The sequence below is a fragment of the Octopus bimaculoides genome, chromosome 21, assembly GCF_046866305.1.
Source record: "Octopus bimaculoides isolate indiv1 chromosome 21, ASM4686630v1, whole genome shotgun sequence".
NCBI classification, from domain to species: Eukaryota; Metazoa; Mollusca; class Cephalopoda; order Octopoda; family Octopodidae; genus Octopus; species Octopus bimaculoides.
The window spans coordinates 3,138,283-3,156,046 of NC_142948.1; the positions used below are offsets into that span (position 1 = coordinate 3,138,283).

The 17,764-nt window shown below is 37.7% G+C and overlaps 1 protein-coding gene across 18 annotated transcripts in view; it reads left to right on the top strand.

The window, feature by feature from the left end:
• The window catches only part of LOC106884127 (divergent protein kinase domain 1A), a 67,390-nt gene that overhangs the window by 44,621 nt on the left and 5,005 nt on the right, over positions 1 to 17,764 (top strand). For 8 of the 18 annotated variants that reach the window (XM_089339328.1, XM_089339333.1, XM_089339329.1 and 5 more), the window contains 3 exons: positions 9,136 to 9,267; positions 10,115 to 10,222; positions 16,525 to 16,743. In XM_089339328.1, coding sequence (XP_089195454.1) covers positions 9,136 to 9,267; positions 10,115 to 10,222; positions 16,525 to 16,743 — 459 coding nt within the window. Of the gene's footprint in view, positions 1 to 2,054; positions 2,120 to 3,570; positions 4,018 to 4,208; positions 4,346 to 9,135; positions 9,268 to 10,114; positions 10,223 to 16,524; positions 16,744 to 17,764 lie in introns of those variants that run through there. The other 10 variants (XM_089339335.1, XM_089339339.1, XM_089339340.1 and 7 more) reach the window with 7 other exon arrangements.

The window sequence follows — 17,764 nt, forward strand, 5'->3', positions numbered from 1 at the left end:
GTATTATTATTATTATTGTTATTATTATTATTATTAAATAAAAAAAACCAGGAAAAACAATCCAAAATTCTTGTTTGGTACCCAATTGATCCCAAAATCTAATCAGTTCATGTCAATCACAAGGCCAAACATTCCTGAAAGTTTCATCTGAATCCATCCAACGGATCTTGAGATATCTTGTCCACAGACAAACAAACAAACATGACTGAAAACAATATCTCCACCTTCCCTAAGGCGGAGGTAATAATAATAATAATAATAATAATAATAATAATAATAATCCATGGGATTATAATTGGAGGAATAGTGAAGCCAGAAATTGAGGCTAGCGAAGCCATAGAAATTCTCCAACAATCATTTCTGACTGTTCTTCGAAGTATGGCAAAGAGCTGCCAGCAGCAACCCTCTCTAGTCAGGGCTTCACCACAGTCTCTAACAGCTTCACATAGCTGTCTGAATTGAGCCTAAATCCCTGTTCAAAGATGTGTGGGTGACATAATGTCATCCTCACTGGAATCACATCCAAAGACCATCGCAGTTTGGGGGAACTTGGTTCTCATGATATGTGGGATATCACGTTGATTGTGGGCAAGTCACCTGTTACTTTAGGTGTTGTACAACTAGGTCTAGCAGAAGTTCTTATCATCTTAGAAGAACCAGATCGTCCCTGGTTCAACAGGATGCCTCTGCCGATTTAGGAGCTTCTTCATCTTTGTCAAGTGCTTCTCCTTGGCTTTGGCTGTCAGAATGTGTCCCTTGCACCTCTTGTATGAGTGGTAGCAAAGGTCCTCATTCAGGGCCTGCTTCAAGGTGGCAACTCTAGCACCCATTTCTCTCACCAAAGCCCAGATTCCCTTGTGCAGACACACTCAGGACGCCTGCTGGCCACGGCTTTGTGGTCTCTGCTGCAGCTGTCCATGCCACGTCTCACAGCCTTTGCAGTGCTGACAGAACACTGAAATGGCAGTCATCATCATTTCAGCAGTTTGATACCTGGCATCAGCCCTCATGATGCAGGCAACTCTTTTTCAACATTCACATGGCTTCTAATCTTCCATGACAGCTAACTTCATTTCTTAATTTTTATACTCTCCACCACTGTTGACTATTCACCACTATATCAAGCTATTCCTGAAAAAAAAGGAGACACGTAAAAAAAAAAAAAAAATCAAATTTAGCCGAACACCGTGTGTGTGTGTGTGTGTGTGTGTGTGTGTGTACACAGGGTGACCAAAAGTTGCAAAAGGATTTGAAATTTTTATAAATTTGTCTTAATTACATTTTTTATTTGTAATTTACATGATGTGATTTTTCACACCTAATGTACATGTTTCCTATATATAAACTATATGGTGCTGAGGTATTGACGATTTAAAGCAGAACATAAATGAATATCATATTTGTGACTTTTGGGCCACCCTCTCTCTCTCTCTCTCTCTCTCTCTATATATATATATATATATATATACATACACGTAAAAGCACCTACTACACTCTCGGAGTGGTTGGCGTTAGGAAGGGCATCCAGCTGTAGAAACTCTGCCAAATCAGATTGGAGCCTGGTGTAGCCATCCGGTTGCACCAGTCCTCAGTCAAATCGTCCAACCCATGCTAGCATGGAAAGCAGATGTTAAACGATGATGATGATGATATAGATATATATGTATGTATGTCTGTCTGTATGCATCCATCCCAAGCAATGATCTACTAATCTAATCTTAATCTCATATCTACCCCTCTCCTCCTTTTCTAACAGCTTTAATTGGGATATATCTTTCTATTTTAAGTACCATGCATGACCTCAATAAATATTGATGAATGCATTGTTTTACACACACACACACACACGTGTTCATTATCTCTCTCTCTTTCTTGGTCTCCTTCTTACCATATCTTGTATACATGTATCATTTTGATATCCTATATTTTCTGTGTACTATGTGTTTATACATGTGTACTATGTGTGTGTGTATATATATATATATTTGTATATATATATTTGTATATATATATTTATATATATATATATATATATATACTTTTTGTTTCAGTCACTTGACTGTGGCCATGCTGAAGTACGGCCTTTAGTCGAACAAATCAACCTTTGGACTTATTCTTCGTAAGCCTGGTACTTATATGTATTTATGTATGTATGTAAATGCATATGTGTATTTATATATATATTTGCATATGTGTATATATATACACACACATATATATATATATATATATATATATATATATATATATATATATATATGAATGTGTGTATGCATATATATATATATGTTTATGTATTTGTTTTGTAAGATTCTTGATGTAAAATTGTGTGTTGAAACAGATATTGTGTTATCTTTGGAGATGATCATATTTTACCAATTAAACACATGCACTGTATGTTTCGGTCTTTACTTGAGCTTTATCATTATTATTATTATTATTATGATGATGTTAGGTGGTGGTGAGCTGGTAGAATTGTTAGCACGCTGGATGAAATGTTTAGCGGTATTTCACCTGTTGCTACATTCAGAGTTCAAATTCCGCTGAGGTTGACTTTGCCTTTCATCCTTTCGGGGTCGATAAAATAAGTACCACGTGAACACTAGGGTCGATGAAATCGACTCATCTCCTCCCCGCTAAAAAATTGCTGCCCTTGTGAAAACATTTAAAACCATTATTATTATTATTATTATTATTATTATTATTATTATTATTATTATTATTATTATTATTATTATTATTATTTTTTTCTTTTTTTTTTTCTTTGTATGTCAAAGCTCTTTCATCACACATCCTGTGATATCTTGAGTGACTCCTTGTCCCACATGTTTGCTCTTGTTCTGCTTATTCTGTTTTGTCTTTCAAAAAATGGATTAAGCAGAACAAGAGGAGACATACGGGTTAAAGAATCGTCAAAGAGGTTGCAGGATGTGTGATGAAGGAGCTTCGACAGAGAAAAATAACAATAACAAAGCTGAAATAAAGTCCAAACATATAGCGATTGGGTTTGATTGGCAAAATATCATCGCCCCCATGTATAATAATATATATCTTTTTATATACTTATGTATAAATGTATGTAGGTATACTAAATTCAACTTGTGTTGAAAGTCAACAAAGTTTGCTTTAGAAGTGTTGAGATGTATTGAAAGATGCAGATAAGGAAATAATTTTATTCTCAAACGCAGGATAATGCTAATAATATGGCATGAACAGGATAAACTATTCATGAGAGGCAAACTTCATCCAAACTTCTTATCCGTACAACAAAGCCTGCGTTATAACATTAGTAAAAACTTGTGTAATTGTTTCTATAAACTGAGTTTTGTTTACTTGTTGTCGTCGTTACCAAAATATATTTAATGTAGTAGGTTTTATCAGTGTTTACATGAAACTTAAACAGATTTCATTTGAGCTGAAACACAATAGGGAATAACCGTTTTTGTTTTTTTTAGGTTATCTGGTAAAGTCCACGAGATAAATAATAATAATTAAAACAAAAACGAATAAGTTGTTTTTCGCAGTATAACGTGACCCAAGAACCCCCCCCCCCTAAAAAAAAAAACTGGTATACATTTATATTTTAAATCTATTCAATGTGAAGCGACTGTGGTGGCTTTCATATCAGCTGCTCGGTGGAAAAGAATTACCAACCAATTTTACGATTATCGGATCGATTGTTGTCTGTGAAAATTCGTGTCATTTGCGCACGGTTTTTGTCCTCTGTATATTCACATTTATTCACCAACATTTTGGCTTTGTTTCTATTTCTTGAGCTGCATGAAGTAAGGTGACCTCTTTACTGGTTGCTCCACTTGCTTGACACAGCAGCCAAACCTTCTGCAAATCAAATCACTTCACTTTTCATTCAGATGAGATATTTGATAACGTAACTTTTGTTTTTGCTTGAAAAAAAGAACCAACAAACAAATCAGGTGTTGGTCACATCTCGATTGTCTTTTATGATTAATTGGTTTGAATTGATTAATCAATTTTAATCTTGGGTTCAGCTTCAGTGTTAGTATGTTTATTTATATTTTTGATTTCCTTTTTTTCTTTGTATTTGCTCTTATATGTTTCCCCATGCCATCGTGGATAGATTGGGTTTTTTTTCTGTTCATTTGTATAAAAATGCAAAACATTTTATTGAGTTATTTCAGCAGCAATAATAATTATAATTATAATTATAATAATCATTTCTATTATAGGCATAAGGCGTGAAATTTCAGGGCAGATAGGGTAGGTCGATTACATCGACTCCGGTGTGTAACTGGTACTTATTTTATCGACCCCGAAAGGATGAAAAGCAAAGTCGACCCCTGTGGAATTTGAACTCAGAACGCAAGTACAAACGAAATACAGCTGAGCATCTTGCCCGGTGTATTAATGATTCTGCCAGTTTGCCACTTAATAATAATAATAATAATAATAATAATGGTTTCAAATTTTGGCACAAGGCCAGGAATTTTGGGGGTGGATAGTTGATTACATCAACCCAGTACTCAGCTGGTATTTATTTTATCAAAGCAGAATCTGAACTCAGAACGCGAAGACAGATGGAATACTGCCAAGCATTTTCACCTGGTGTGCTAATGATTCTGTCACCTCGCTGCCTCTTTAATAATAATGATGATGATGATGATGACGATGATAAAGAGACTGTATGTTGTTTTTTTTTTGTGATAATTGGTACACTTTGCACAACATCCAAATGCTATCTTTGGCTGAAGGATATTGGAATTGAGATGTGCATTGGCGACCTGCAGAAAGGTACCATTCCTGTATTCTGCAAGACTTCTAAGAAAGATTCTTGAGATTTGAGGAGCCAAGTTGTTACCAAATCTCAAGACAGCATTCCTGCTAACTAATACAGCCTGTAATAGCTTTTGAGTAAGAATGATAACAACACCAATTCTCTCGACTGTGGGAGAAGGGTGAATAGTTGATTACATTGACCCTGGTGCATAACTGGTACTTATTTTATTGAACCTAAAAGAATGAAAGTTGAATCCGACCGTGGCAACATTTGAACTCAAAACATAAAACTGGAAAAAATGCTGCTAAACATTTTGTCCAATATGTAACAACTTTGCCAGCTCACTACCTTAATAATAATAATAATAATAATAATAATAATAATAATAATAATGATGATAATAACAACAGTAGCATATACAATAAATTTCTTTGCTCTAGGTGTCAGGAAGACACTCAGCAAGAAATCGAAACAAAATTCAAATAAAAACTGATAATAAAAATAATAATAATAATAATCCTTTCTAATATAGGCACAAGGCCTGAAATTTTAGGGGAGAAGACTAGTTGATTACACCAGCCCCAGTGTTTTACTGATACTCAATTTACTGACCCTGAAAGAATGAAAAGCAAAGTCGACCTCAGTGGAATTTGAACTCGGAACGTAGCGACAGAAGAAATTTCACTAAGCATTTTCCACCCAGCGTACTAATGATACTGCCAGCTCGCCAATAATAATAATAATAATAATAACAATAATAATTATGGTTTCAAATTTTGGTACAAGGCCAGCAATTTCAGGGGGTGGGATAAGTGAATTACATCGACCCCAGTGTTGAGCTGGTGCTTATTTTATCTTCCCTGGAAAGGTGAAAGGCAAAGTCTACCTTGGTGGACAAAATGCTACTAAGCATTTTGCCCAGCTTGCTAACAATGCTGCCACTTTGTCACCATAACAATAATAACAACAACATAATACTAGTGCTGTAAAATTTTTCAGGTCATTCTGTTAATATATAATTTATATTTTTATAGTATTGTTTCAATTAAATATACAATTCAAATGAAATTTTGATGTGAAATATGAAAATACAAAATGTTATTCATCCTCCGGAAATTCTTAACATTATCTTGTCATTTCGGTTCATAGAAGAAATGTCAAGGAATTGTCAATGGAACAGACAAAAAATATGTGTATAATTGTCTAAAAGTTGTTTTTAACATGTTTGATTTTTATGGAGAAAATTTCAGCGTTTGAACTGAATGTGTTGGTAGATATATATGTGTGTGTGTGTGTGTGTGTGTGACTGCTTTCTATTCTATGCAAGTATGTGTGTATATATGGGAGAATATACGAAAAAACAACAGACGAGGACAGGTGGTGTAAATAACAAAAGGATGTATTAGTATGACGCTCGGGAATATATATATATATATATATATATATATATATATATATATATAGGTGTAAAAAGGTTGAATGTAGATTTGGCCCTTAATTTGGAGGTTTCCAAAAAAGATTTCTAATGTTGATTCTTCATATTTTTCTGGTATACAGGTGTGAATTTGCGAATATGAAAATAATACTTGTATATGATGTGTGGTGAATTTATGGAAAGAAATCTCATAAAACTCATCAATTTAGTTTAAAATGGAGAAGACAAGTTGTTAAAATATAAAATAGTATTCATAAATTCACCACACATCATATATATATATATATATATATATATATATATATATATATATATATATATAGTTAAAAAAAACAACAAAGTGAGGACGTGATATGGATAGTATTATTGGACGCTCAGGAAAGGAAAGAGAGAGTGTATGACGTTTCGGGCGTAGCCCTTCGTCGGAAAGATGGAAAGTTCGGAGAATGGAAGAACGGAGAAAGAGGAAAATGGTACCGATGCCCACGAGGTTACATGATGAAAAGACCGGAAGAGGAGGTGGTGGGGGAAAAGTTCTTTCTAAGATAGGAGAGTGAAAAAGGGAGATGAATCTGTGCGTTTGCGAAAGTCTGCGAGTGTGTGTGTGATAACAGAACGTGTGTGTGTGCGTATGTATGTGTGTGTGTGTGTGTGTGTGTGTGTGTGTGTGCATGGTTTGGTGGTTTATCTGTTAGTGTGTTTGTGTGTGTGTATGACGTAGTGGAAGAAATTAGTAGCAGGACTGGTTAGTGGACGCTGTAGACAGTGTAGGTAGAAGGTCAACAGGTGGTTATTTGGGTGTGTGTGTGTTCGTGTTTGTGTGGGGTTGTCGGTGTTAGGTACGTGTACGTGTGTGTGTGTATTTTGTATGTGCGCGTGTGTGTATGTGTATGTTTTCTGTGCGTGCGTGTGTGTTTGTGTGTATGTGTATGTTGTGTGTATGTGCGTTGCTGTGTATGTGTGTGTGCGTGCGTTTGCTATTGTATATGCGTGTGTTGTTTATGCCCATGTGTGTATGATTGTATGCGTGTCTGTGTGAGTGTGTAGTGTTGGTGAGAAGTGTGTGTGTATGTGGGTGTGTGCGTGTGTGTGTATATGTGTGGATGTGCGTGTGTGTGTGGGATTGTGAGTGTTAGGTACGGGTGTGTGTGTGTTTATGTGTTTCCGTGTGCGCGTGTGTGTATATTTTTTGTGCGTGCGTGTATGTGTATATTGTGTATGTTTTCGTGCGTGCGTATGTGTTATGTATGTGAGTGAGTATTGTGTATGTGAGAGGTGTGTGTGTATATGTGTATGTGTGCATGTGTGTATATGTGTATGTGTGTCGTGTATGTGTGTGTGTGGTTTTATGTATGTGTGTGTGCGTGCGTATGTGTGCCAGGTATGTGTGTTATTTTGTGTGTGCACTCCTGTGTGTATGTGTGTGCATGTGTATGCGGCTGTGTATGTAGGCGTGCGCGTATATATGGGTGTGTGTGTGTATATATGTGCGTTCGGCTATGTGTGTGTGAGGGCGCGTATGTATGTTTGTCATGTATGTGGGCGGTATATGTATGTGGGCGGTATATATGTAAGGTGTGTGGGTATGTGTGCGTGTAGGTAGTGGTGAGATAAAAAGTGGAAAAAAGTAAGTGTAATAACAAGAGAATAATGGATATAATGTAAGGGGGACGAGGGGGGGGGGTTAAAAAAAAAAATTATGTAAAGTGTTACAGGGACGTAAAGGGGAGAGTCATAAGGAAGAGAAGACTGCGTTGAGTCCGAAGGGGAAAGAAGAATTAAGGTTGAAAATGTAGCGTTGCTCCAAGTGGAGTCGCGAGGGAGTGGACCCCCCACGTAGAGTTGGTTGCATAGGGTGCATTTGATGGCACTGTCATGCTATTAGCTGTCAGAAGTGAAAAATGGCAGTCATGCTATTAGCTGTCAGAAGTGAAAGTGCTCACTGCTAGTGAAGTATCTGTCTGTCTGCCTGCCTGTTGCTGGCCTGTCGATTCTTTGGCTACTGACAGCTAATACCATGACTGGCCGGAGCGAGCTATATGTCTGTCTGTCTCTCTCTCTATCTATCTATCTATCTATTACTCGAAAGTTATTGGAACAAATTTGACACCTATATCCATGCGTTTGAAAACACACAGAGTATAAGGGTACTACTAAAGCAGAGTGATCCCGAACGCGCAGTCGCGCGTCCGCGCTAGCTAGTCGTGAGTGGTCGATCCTATTATTTTTAAACTTCAAACTTTATTTGTTTTCTATTTTGATAAATTCTCTCTGTTGAAAATTATATTTTTATATTTTAAATAATTTGCAATTTCAGGAAATATGTTTTTATATTAAATTTGTGTTTTCTAATAAGGTGGACGAGTGATTGATAGATAAATAGATAGATAGATAGTAGATAGATATCAATCAGTAAGTAAGTAAGCCAAAGTATCAACTCAAACCAGCAGGCAGACAGACGGACACACAGAGGCATGCAGGCAGACAGACAGATACTTCACTAGCAGTGAGCACTTTCACTTCTGACAGCTAATAGCATGACAGTGCCATATAAATCAATAATAATAATAATAAGGATTATATGAAGTAGCATCAGCATTGCCTTTAATTCTTTTTGAATAACCTCTTTTGAATACCTGTGAGCAAATCATTAAACATTTGGAGAAATCCTTTACTAATTACTAATGTACACACACACATGTACGTATAAGTGCATATATATGTATATGTAATGTATATATATATATATATATATATATATATATATATATATATATGTGTGTGTGTGTGTGTATGTGTGTAAAGTTCTCTAAATGCAAAACTGTTACTTGATATAAATGTATTAAATTAAATATGTTAATTTGTATTTGCTGATAAAATATGTTAATATATGAATATGTAAATTTTTTTGTTTGTCTTTTTCTTTTCGTCCACTACCTTTTAGAACTTATTAGGTGTCAGCAAGAAGACCATGCTTGTTTACTCGGCATTCACAGGAATTCTTCTGTTTTCCATGTTATGTGTGATAATTGCAATATATGATCCTTGCAATGGAAGATCCGTTAGGGACAGTTTGGTAAGTAAACCATCCTTCTAGAATCATGAAAAGTGTTGAAATCTTTAACCTTTTACAGTATCCATTCAAAATTTCAGTACCCTTAACTGCAGAAAGCAGCATTATATATCAGTTTAACTGCCATTGAGGAATGTCATGTTTGGAACAACTTCTTGTTGAGATATGTTAAGCTTATTGAGGTAATGTAACTTGCAGAAAATACCAATTCTATTTTTTGGTAGATATTTAACACCATTACTGGAATCATCATCATTATTTAATGTCCATTTTCCAAGCTGGCATGGGTTAGATGGTTTGACCAGAGCCGATAAACTGAAGGGCCGCTTCAGGTTCCAGTCTGTTTTGGCCTGGTTTCTACAGCTGGATGCTCTTCCTAACACCAACCACCTTACAGTGTGTACTGGATGTCTTTTATGTGTCACCCTTTACAAGGTATGGGTACCCTTTACTTGTCACTGGCATGGGTGCCTTTTATGTGTCATTGGCACAGTGCCTTCTACACATCACTGGCACAGGTGCCTTTTACATGTCATCAGCCCAGGCCATGACCATGATTTCATTCAACTTGAAGTGTCTTCTCAAGCACAGCAAATCGCCAAAAGACAGTTTATGTTCCTAACACCAGCTGAATGATAACTAAGTTATTTTACTAAATTCTTTGTTATATTTAAATTAATTGAAAGAAACACAGAGCATCTCAAAATAAATACAGTAATGAAAGGGTTAAACTGGCCATGCTGGGGCACACCTTACTTTCTAATGGTGTTTGTTTTCTTTTCTTTCAATTTAAAATTCTGTTAAAAATGTTTTTTTCTGTTTTGTATTGTTTTATTTTTGTTATTTTCAGTGTGAATTGTATGAAGATGGAATGGTATCTGGTAGATTGTGTTATTCTTTGTGTAAAGAGAGGGTGCCGGTGTTGTCAAATTGCTTAAAACAGCAGCCAAACCTCAAGGTATGTTAACGTTCGCATTCACATTTACAATGCAATTTCAATTGTGATGGTGCATGGCCTGATTATAGTTTTGAATCTTGGACTGGGTGGTGAATTGTGTTTTGAACAAAACCCTTCATTTCGCATTGCTTATCATCATCATCATCATTCAAAGTTCTTCTTCTATGTTGGCATGGGTTGGATGGTTCTACATGAGCTGGCAAGCCAGAGGACTGCACCAAGCTCCACTGCATGGTTTTTATGGCTGGATGCCCTTCCTAATGCCAACCTTTTTACAATCTAGAAGAACACAGTAATTTCACTCATCAGCATTCAGATTTCTCTTTCAAATGTAATGCTTGTTTATTCACATTGTTTTGAAGTAATGATGCATTCTCTCACAGCTTTGAGATTTTTAGTGATGTGATTGTTTCTTTTTAGAATGGCATTGTAGGATAGGTGTGAAAGGTCGGATATGGCCAGTTTGGACATAAAACAAGTAGAATATCTGGTCTCGATATGGCCAGTTTAAATGCAAATATCAATGCAATAACTAGTATTCACCAAACACATACTTCGCATTAAATGTTCAGACTACATCAATATAACTGAATTTTTATTGCTCTTTATCAAATTTGTACTCAGAGCCAGAGCCCGTTTCAGCCAAGTTGGTAATGAAAGGGTTAAATATTTCTTGTTAAAAAGCAGAAATAATATGAAAGAACAAAGTAGTTATTCTTTTTGAATCAAAAAAAATTTCTTTTTTGAAATATACTTTTTAATCTTATTTTAGACATTTACATGATAGCAGTTGATAAGTTATCAATGATTTCCTAAAGGGGTCAGTGACATAAGAAGTTTGCTGACCCCCCAACTCTTAATAGATTATAAGATTAACTGTGACTGATCCAACTTGTTGGTTAATAAGTAGCCAAGGACCAACAGTGACAACATGATCCAACAGATATGAGAAGTGTTGGCTCTAGCAAATATAAATTGTCTTTAAACATAACTTGTTTCCATTTATGGATTAAATAGTTACAGCCTTCTTTTTCTCTGACTGTCACACCATAGTGTTCTACTAGGTGCAGAGGTCAAAGGTCAAGAAATTGTTTGTGTCTGGTCTTGAGTAATGAACACCTGAAAGAAGAGTGGAGGTATGCTGAGTGTAAAGGGAAAGTCTTTTCTGATGGCAGGTGGCTAGTGAGACACCAGCATATATCTTAACACTGTTGTTATTATTATTATTATTATTATTACTAGCAGAAATACGCGGCCTTGCTCGGGATTAAAATGGCATAGTTTTTTTATTGTTTTACTTATTTCAGTCATGTGACTGCGGACATGCTGGAGTACCACCTTTGGTTGAAAAAAAAAAAATCGACCACAGGATTTATTCTTTGTAAGCCTAATACTTATTCTATCAGTGCCATTTGTGGAACCGCTAAGTCATGGGAAAGTAAACACAACAACATCTGTTGTCAAGCAATGGTGGGAGTACAAACACACACACACACAAATATACACATATATACGACAGTCTTTCTACACGCACATATATGTATATCATATATACACACACATAAATATATATATATATACATATGCATAGCTATGGACACATAAGAGGTGCAGCAACATCAAAGGCAGGTTAACTAGCAAGTTAGTTTTTGTTTGTGGCAGATGTTCAGGTGCAATAAAGACTGCAAACAAACAGGAAACAACTTCTATCTCATTCCAGGGTGAAAAACTAGAGGTAGTCGATAGCTTCCGCTATCTGGGCGACCAAGTTAGTAGTGGGGGTGGGTGCGCTGAAAGTGTAGCTGCTAGAATAAGAATAGCCTGGGCAAAGTTTAGAGAGCTCTTACCCCTGCTGGCGACAAAGGGACTCTCACTCAGAGTAAAAGGCAGACTGTATGACGCATGCGTACGAACAACCATGCTACATGGCAGTGAAACATGGGCTGTAACTGCTGAGGACATACGTAAGCTCGCAAGGAATGAAGCCAGTATGCTCCGTTGGATGTGTAATGTCAATGTGAATACCCGTCAGAGTGTAAGTATCTTGAGAGAAAAGCTGAACATTAGAAGCATCAGTTGTGGCGTGCAAGAGAGACGATTGCGCTGGTATGGACATGTGGTGAGAATGGAGGAGGATAGCTGCGTGAAAAAGTGCCACACCCTAACAGTTGAGGGAACCTGTGGAAGAGGTAGGCCCAGGAAGACCTGGGCTGAGGTGGTGAGGCAAGACCTTCGTACATTGGGCCTCACCAAGGCGATGACTACTGACCGAGACCTTTGGAAATGTGCTGTGCGTGAGAAGACCCGGCAAGCCAAGTAAGATCGTTGCCAGTGCCCCTGGACTGGTTCTTGTGCGGGTGGCACATGAGATGCACCATTTTGAGCGTGGCCGTTGCCAGTACCGCCTGACTGGCTCCCGTAGGATTTTTGAGCGAGATCGTTGCCAGTGCCCCTGGACTGGCTTGTGCGGGTGGCACATAAAAGACACCATTTCGAGCGTGGCCGTTTTCGTGCGGGTGACACGTAAAAGCACCCACTACACTCTCTGAGTGGTTGGCGTTAGGAAGGGCATCCAGCTGTAGAAACTCTGCCAAATCAGACTGGAGCCTGGTGTTGCCATCCGGTTTCACCAGTCCTCAGTCAAATCGTCCAACCCATGCTAGCATGGAAAGCGGACGTTAAACGGTGATGATGATGATGATGATGATATATATATATATACGCATATACACATACATATATATACATATACATAAATATACATGCATATATATTTTTATATGTATAAAACTGAGAATGTGTGTGTGTGGAGAGGGGTCTGTATGTCAGCATCACTAAAATTCGAGAACTACCCTACTGATTTCATTCAAATTTTACACATGCCTTACTTAGGGTCACAGTGTCATGGGCCAAAAAACTCTTTGACTCCAAGCCTAATGCGAGCCTAGAGCAATCTCTTATCTCTTACACTATCTCAGAATCACATGTCAAAAGTGAAACAATAACATCTCTATTAATACTTTCACTATTATATGGTTTCAATTTTACTTACTTTCAATATGTGCTTCCAGTAGAAAGTGTTATTATTACTATTATTATTATTATTATTATCATCATCATAAATTCTAGTGAGTTTGACTCATTCTGTTCTATAAATAAGTACTTCATCATATTAGAGATAATTATTGTTTGATAATCATATCACAGACTGCTTATTGTTGTATGCCTTATTTTTCAAGTACAAAGCTATTATCATACTGGCTGGGCCAAAAGTCATGCACAATAGAAGTTCTGTACATTCTGGAATTGTCAAAGACATGCTTCAACTTCTCTAAAATTGAATAAAATAAGTAAAATGAGAGCACTCAGAGAGCGCAAACTTCTGCCAATGCAACAGCAATGTCCTCTCAACGATTTACATGATAGCAGTTGATAAGTTATCAATGATTTCCTAAAGGGGTCAGTGACATAAGAAGTTTGCTGACCCCCCAACTCTTAATAGATTATAAGATTAACTGTGACTGATCCAACTTGTTGGTTAATAAGTAGCCAAGGACCAACAGTGACAACATGATCCAACAGATATGAGAAGTGTTGGCTCTAGCAAATATAAATTGTCTTTAAACATAACTTGTTTCCATTTATGGATTAAATAGTTACAGCCTTCTTTTTCTCTGACTGTCACACCATAGTGTTCTACTAGGTGCAGAGGTCAAAGGTCAAGAAATTGTTTGTGTCTGGTCTTGAGTAATGAACACCTGAAAGAAGAGTGGAGGTATGCTGAGTGTAAAGGGAAAGTCTTTTCTGATGGCAGGTGGCTAGTGAGACACCAGCATATATCTTAACACTGTTGTTATTATTATTATTATTATTATTACTAGCAGAAATACGCGGCCTTGCTCGGGATTAAAATGGCATAGTTTTTTTATTGTTTTACTTATTTCAGTCATGTGACTGCGGACATGCTGGAGTACCACCTTTGGTTGAAAAAAAAAAAATCGACCACAGGATTTATTCTTTGTAAGCCTAATACTTATTCTATCAGTGCCATTTGTGGAACCGCTAAGTCATGGGAAAGTAAACACAACAACATCTGTTGTCAAGCAATGGTGGGAGTACAAACACACACACACACAAATATACACATATATACGACAGTCTTTCTACACGCACATATATGTATATCATATATACACACACATAAATATATATATATATACATATGCATAGCTATGGACACATAAGAGGTGCAGCAACATCAAAGGCAGGTTAACTAGCAAGTTAGTTTTTGTTTGTGGCAGATGTTCAGGTGCAATAAAGACTGCAAACAAACAGGAAACAACTTCTATCTCATTCCAGGGTGAAAAACTAGAGGTAGTCGATAGCTTCCGCTATCTGGGCGACCAAGTTAGTAGTGGGGGTGGGTGCGCTGAAAGTGTAGCTGCTAGAATAAGAATAGCCTGGGCAAAGTTTAGAGAGCTCTTACCCCTGCTGGCGACAAAGGGACTCTCACTCAGAGTAAAAGGCAGACTGTATGACGCATGCGTACGAACAACCATGCTACATGGCAGTGAAACATGGGCTGTAACTGCTGAGGACATACGTAAGCTCGCAAGGAATGAAGCCAGTATGCTCCGTTGGATGTGTAATGTCAATGTGAATACCCGTCAGAGTGTAAGTATCTTGAGAGAAAAGCTGAACATTAGAAGCATCAGTTGTGGCGTGCAAGAGAGACGATTGCGCTGGTATGGACATGTGGTGAGAATGGATGAGGATAGCTGCGTGAAAAAGTGCCACACCCTAACAGTTGAGGGAACCTGTGGAAGAGGTAGGCCCAGGAAGACCTGGGCTGAGGTGGTGAGGCAAGACCTTCGTACATTGGGCCTCACCAAGGCGATGACTACTGACCGAGACCTTTGGAAATGTGCTGTGCGTGAGAAGACCCGGCAAGCCAAGTAAGATCGTTGCCAGTGCCCCTGGACTGGTTCTTGTGCGGGTGGCACATGAGATGCACCATTTTGAGCGTGGCCGTTGCCAGTACCGCCTGACTGGCTCCCGTAGGATTTTTGAGCGAGATCGTTGCCAGTGCCCCTGGACTGGCTTGTGCGGGTGGCACATAAAAGACACCATTTCGAGCGTGGCCGTTTTCGTGCGGGTGACACGTAAAAGCACCCACTACACTCTCTGAGTGGTTGGCGTTAGGAAGGGCATCCAGCTGTAGAAACTCTGCCAAATCAGACTGGAGCCTGGTGTTGCCATCCGGTTTCACCAGTCCTCAGTCAAATCGTCCAACCCATGCTAGCATGGAAAGCGGACGTTAAACGATGATGATGATGATGATGATGATATATATATATATACGCATATACACATACATATATATACATATACATAAATATACATGCATATATATTTTTATATGTATAAAACTGAGAATGTGTGTGTGTGGAGAGGGGTCTGTATGTCAGCATCACTAAAATTCGAGAACTACCCTACTGATTTCATTCAAATTTTACACATGCCTTACTTAGGGTCACAGTGTCATGGGCCAAAAAACTCTTTGACTCCAAGCCTAATGCGAGCCTAGAGCAATCTCTTATCTCTTACACTATCTCAGAATCACATGTCAAAAGTGAAACAATAACATCTCTATTAATACTTTCACTATTATATGGTTTCAATTTTACTTACTTTCAATATGTGCTTCCAGTAGAAAGGGTTATTATTACTATTATTATTATTATTATTATCATCATCATAAATTCTAGTGAGTTTGACTCATTCTGTTCTATAAATAAGTACTTCATCATATTAGAGATAATTATTGTTTGATAATCATATCACAGACTGCTTATTGTTGTATGCCTTATTTTTCAAGTACAAAGCTATTATCATACTGGCTGGGCCAAAAGTCATGCACAATAGAAGTTCTGTACATTCTGGAATTGTCAAAGACATGCTTCAACTTCTCTAAAATTGAATAAAATAAGTAAAATGAGAGCACTCAGAGAGCGCAAACTTCTGCCAATGCAACAGCAATGTCCTCTCAACGATTAACCGGAGATGATTTTTAAAATGAGAATATCTGAGACTTTTCCTGCAGCTGTCTCACTAGGAAGATGGCATCTATGGTACTCTTCCCAGGCACAAAACCAAACTGCATCTCATACACACGCACACACACACGTTATATATTACTGATATATTATGAATTAAAATAAAACCATTACCTTTTATTGTGTGTTTGTGCACTTAACATTCATTCTTACATTTTGATTTTGATTTTTGTTTATTTCAAAAAGGAATTCTTATGGGGCCGTAATCTGGTGGTAAAAGTGAACATGGCTCCTGACAACACCAATGTTCTGGACACAGTTCTGTTGGAGCCATGGGAAGGAATCAAACAGGATCAATTCACTCGAATGATCGATAAATATTTAAAAGAGCAGCTGGGCCCTGGAGACTATACAACAACTTTACATAAGATACTGAACTTTGGTGATTTCAATTCAAATGGATTGGTGAGTCAGCTTTTCACTCTTTGCGTTAATTTTGCAGGATTTCTCTTGTTATTTTTCCATCTTTTACCCATGTATGAATATCAGTTTTATCTTTTACTTGCTTCAGTCATTAGACTGCCCAAGCTGAAGCACCGGCTTGAAGAATTTTTAGTCGAATAAATCGCCCCCAGTACTTATTCAAGCCAAAACCACACACACAGAGCTGTGTATTTGTACATATGATGAGCTTCTTTCAGTTTCCGTCTACCAAATCTACTCACAAAGCTTTGGTCGGCCCGAGGCTATAGCAGAAGGCACTTGCTCAAGGTGCCATGCATTGGGACTGAACCCTGAACTATGTGGTTGGGAATCAAGCTTCTTACCACACAGTCACGCTTGCGCCTATGGTTGTGGTTAAGAAATTTATTTCCTAATCATGTTGTTTTACATTCTGTCCCACTGTGTGGCACTTTGCACGATTGTCTTTTACTATAATCCTTGGGCTGACTAAACACTTGTGAGTTTGGTAGATGGAAGCCGAAAGAAGTCTGCCGCACGTAAGGAAGAAGTAAAAAAAGGTAAAATGCTGGCATGGGTTGGATGGTTTGACAAGAACACAAGAGCCACAGGGCTCCACCAGGTTGTGTGCCTGCTTTGGCATGGTTTCCACAGCTGGATGCCCTTCCTAATGCCAACCACTTAGCAGAATGTACTGGATGTTTTTATGTGACAGCAGTGTTGGTGAGGTCCCCAGGTGCTTGTAAGACAAGATACCTCAACTGAGTGGGATATAGACAGGAAGAATCAGAAACTATGATAGAGGTGAATTCATGGCTGGAGAGAGAGAGAGAGAGAGAGAGAGAGAGAGAGAGAGAGAGAGAGAGATAAAGAGAGATGAGGAGCTTGTACAACATGAATACGAGACAGAATAGGATGGAGGAGCAGGAAAGGTGGATATGTAGGTAAGTGCACCGAGTGAAAATAGTGTGACATGGCTGTAGTAAAAGATACTTGTGTGTGTGTGTGCGTCTGCAGAAAGTTG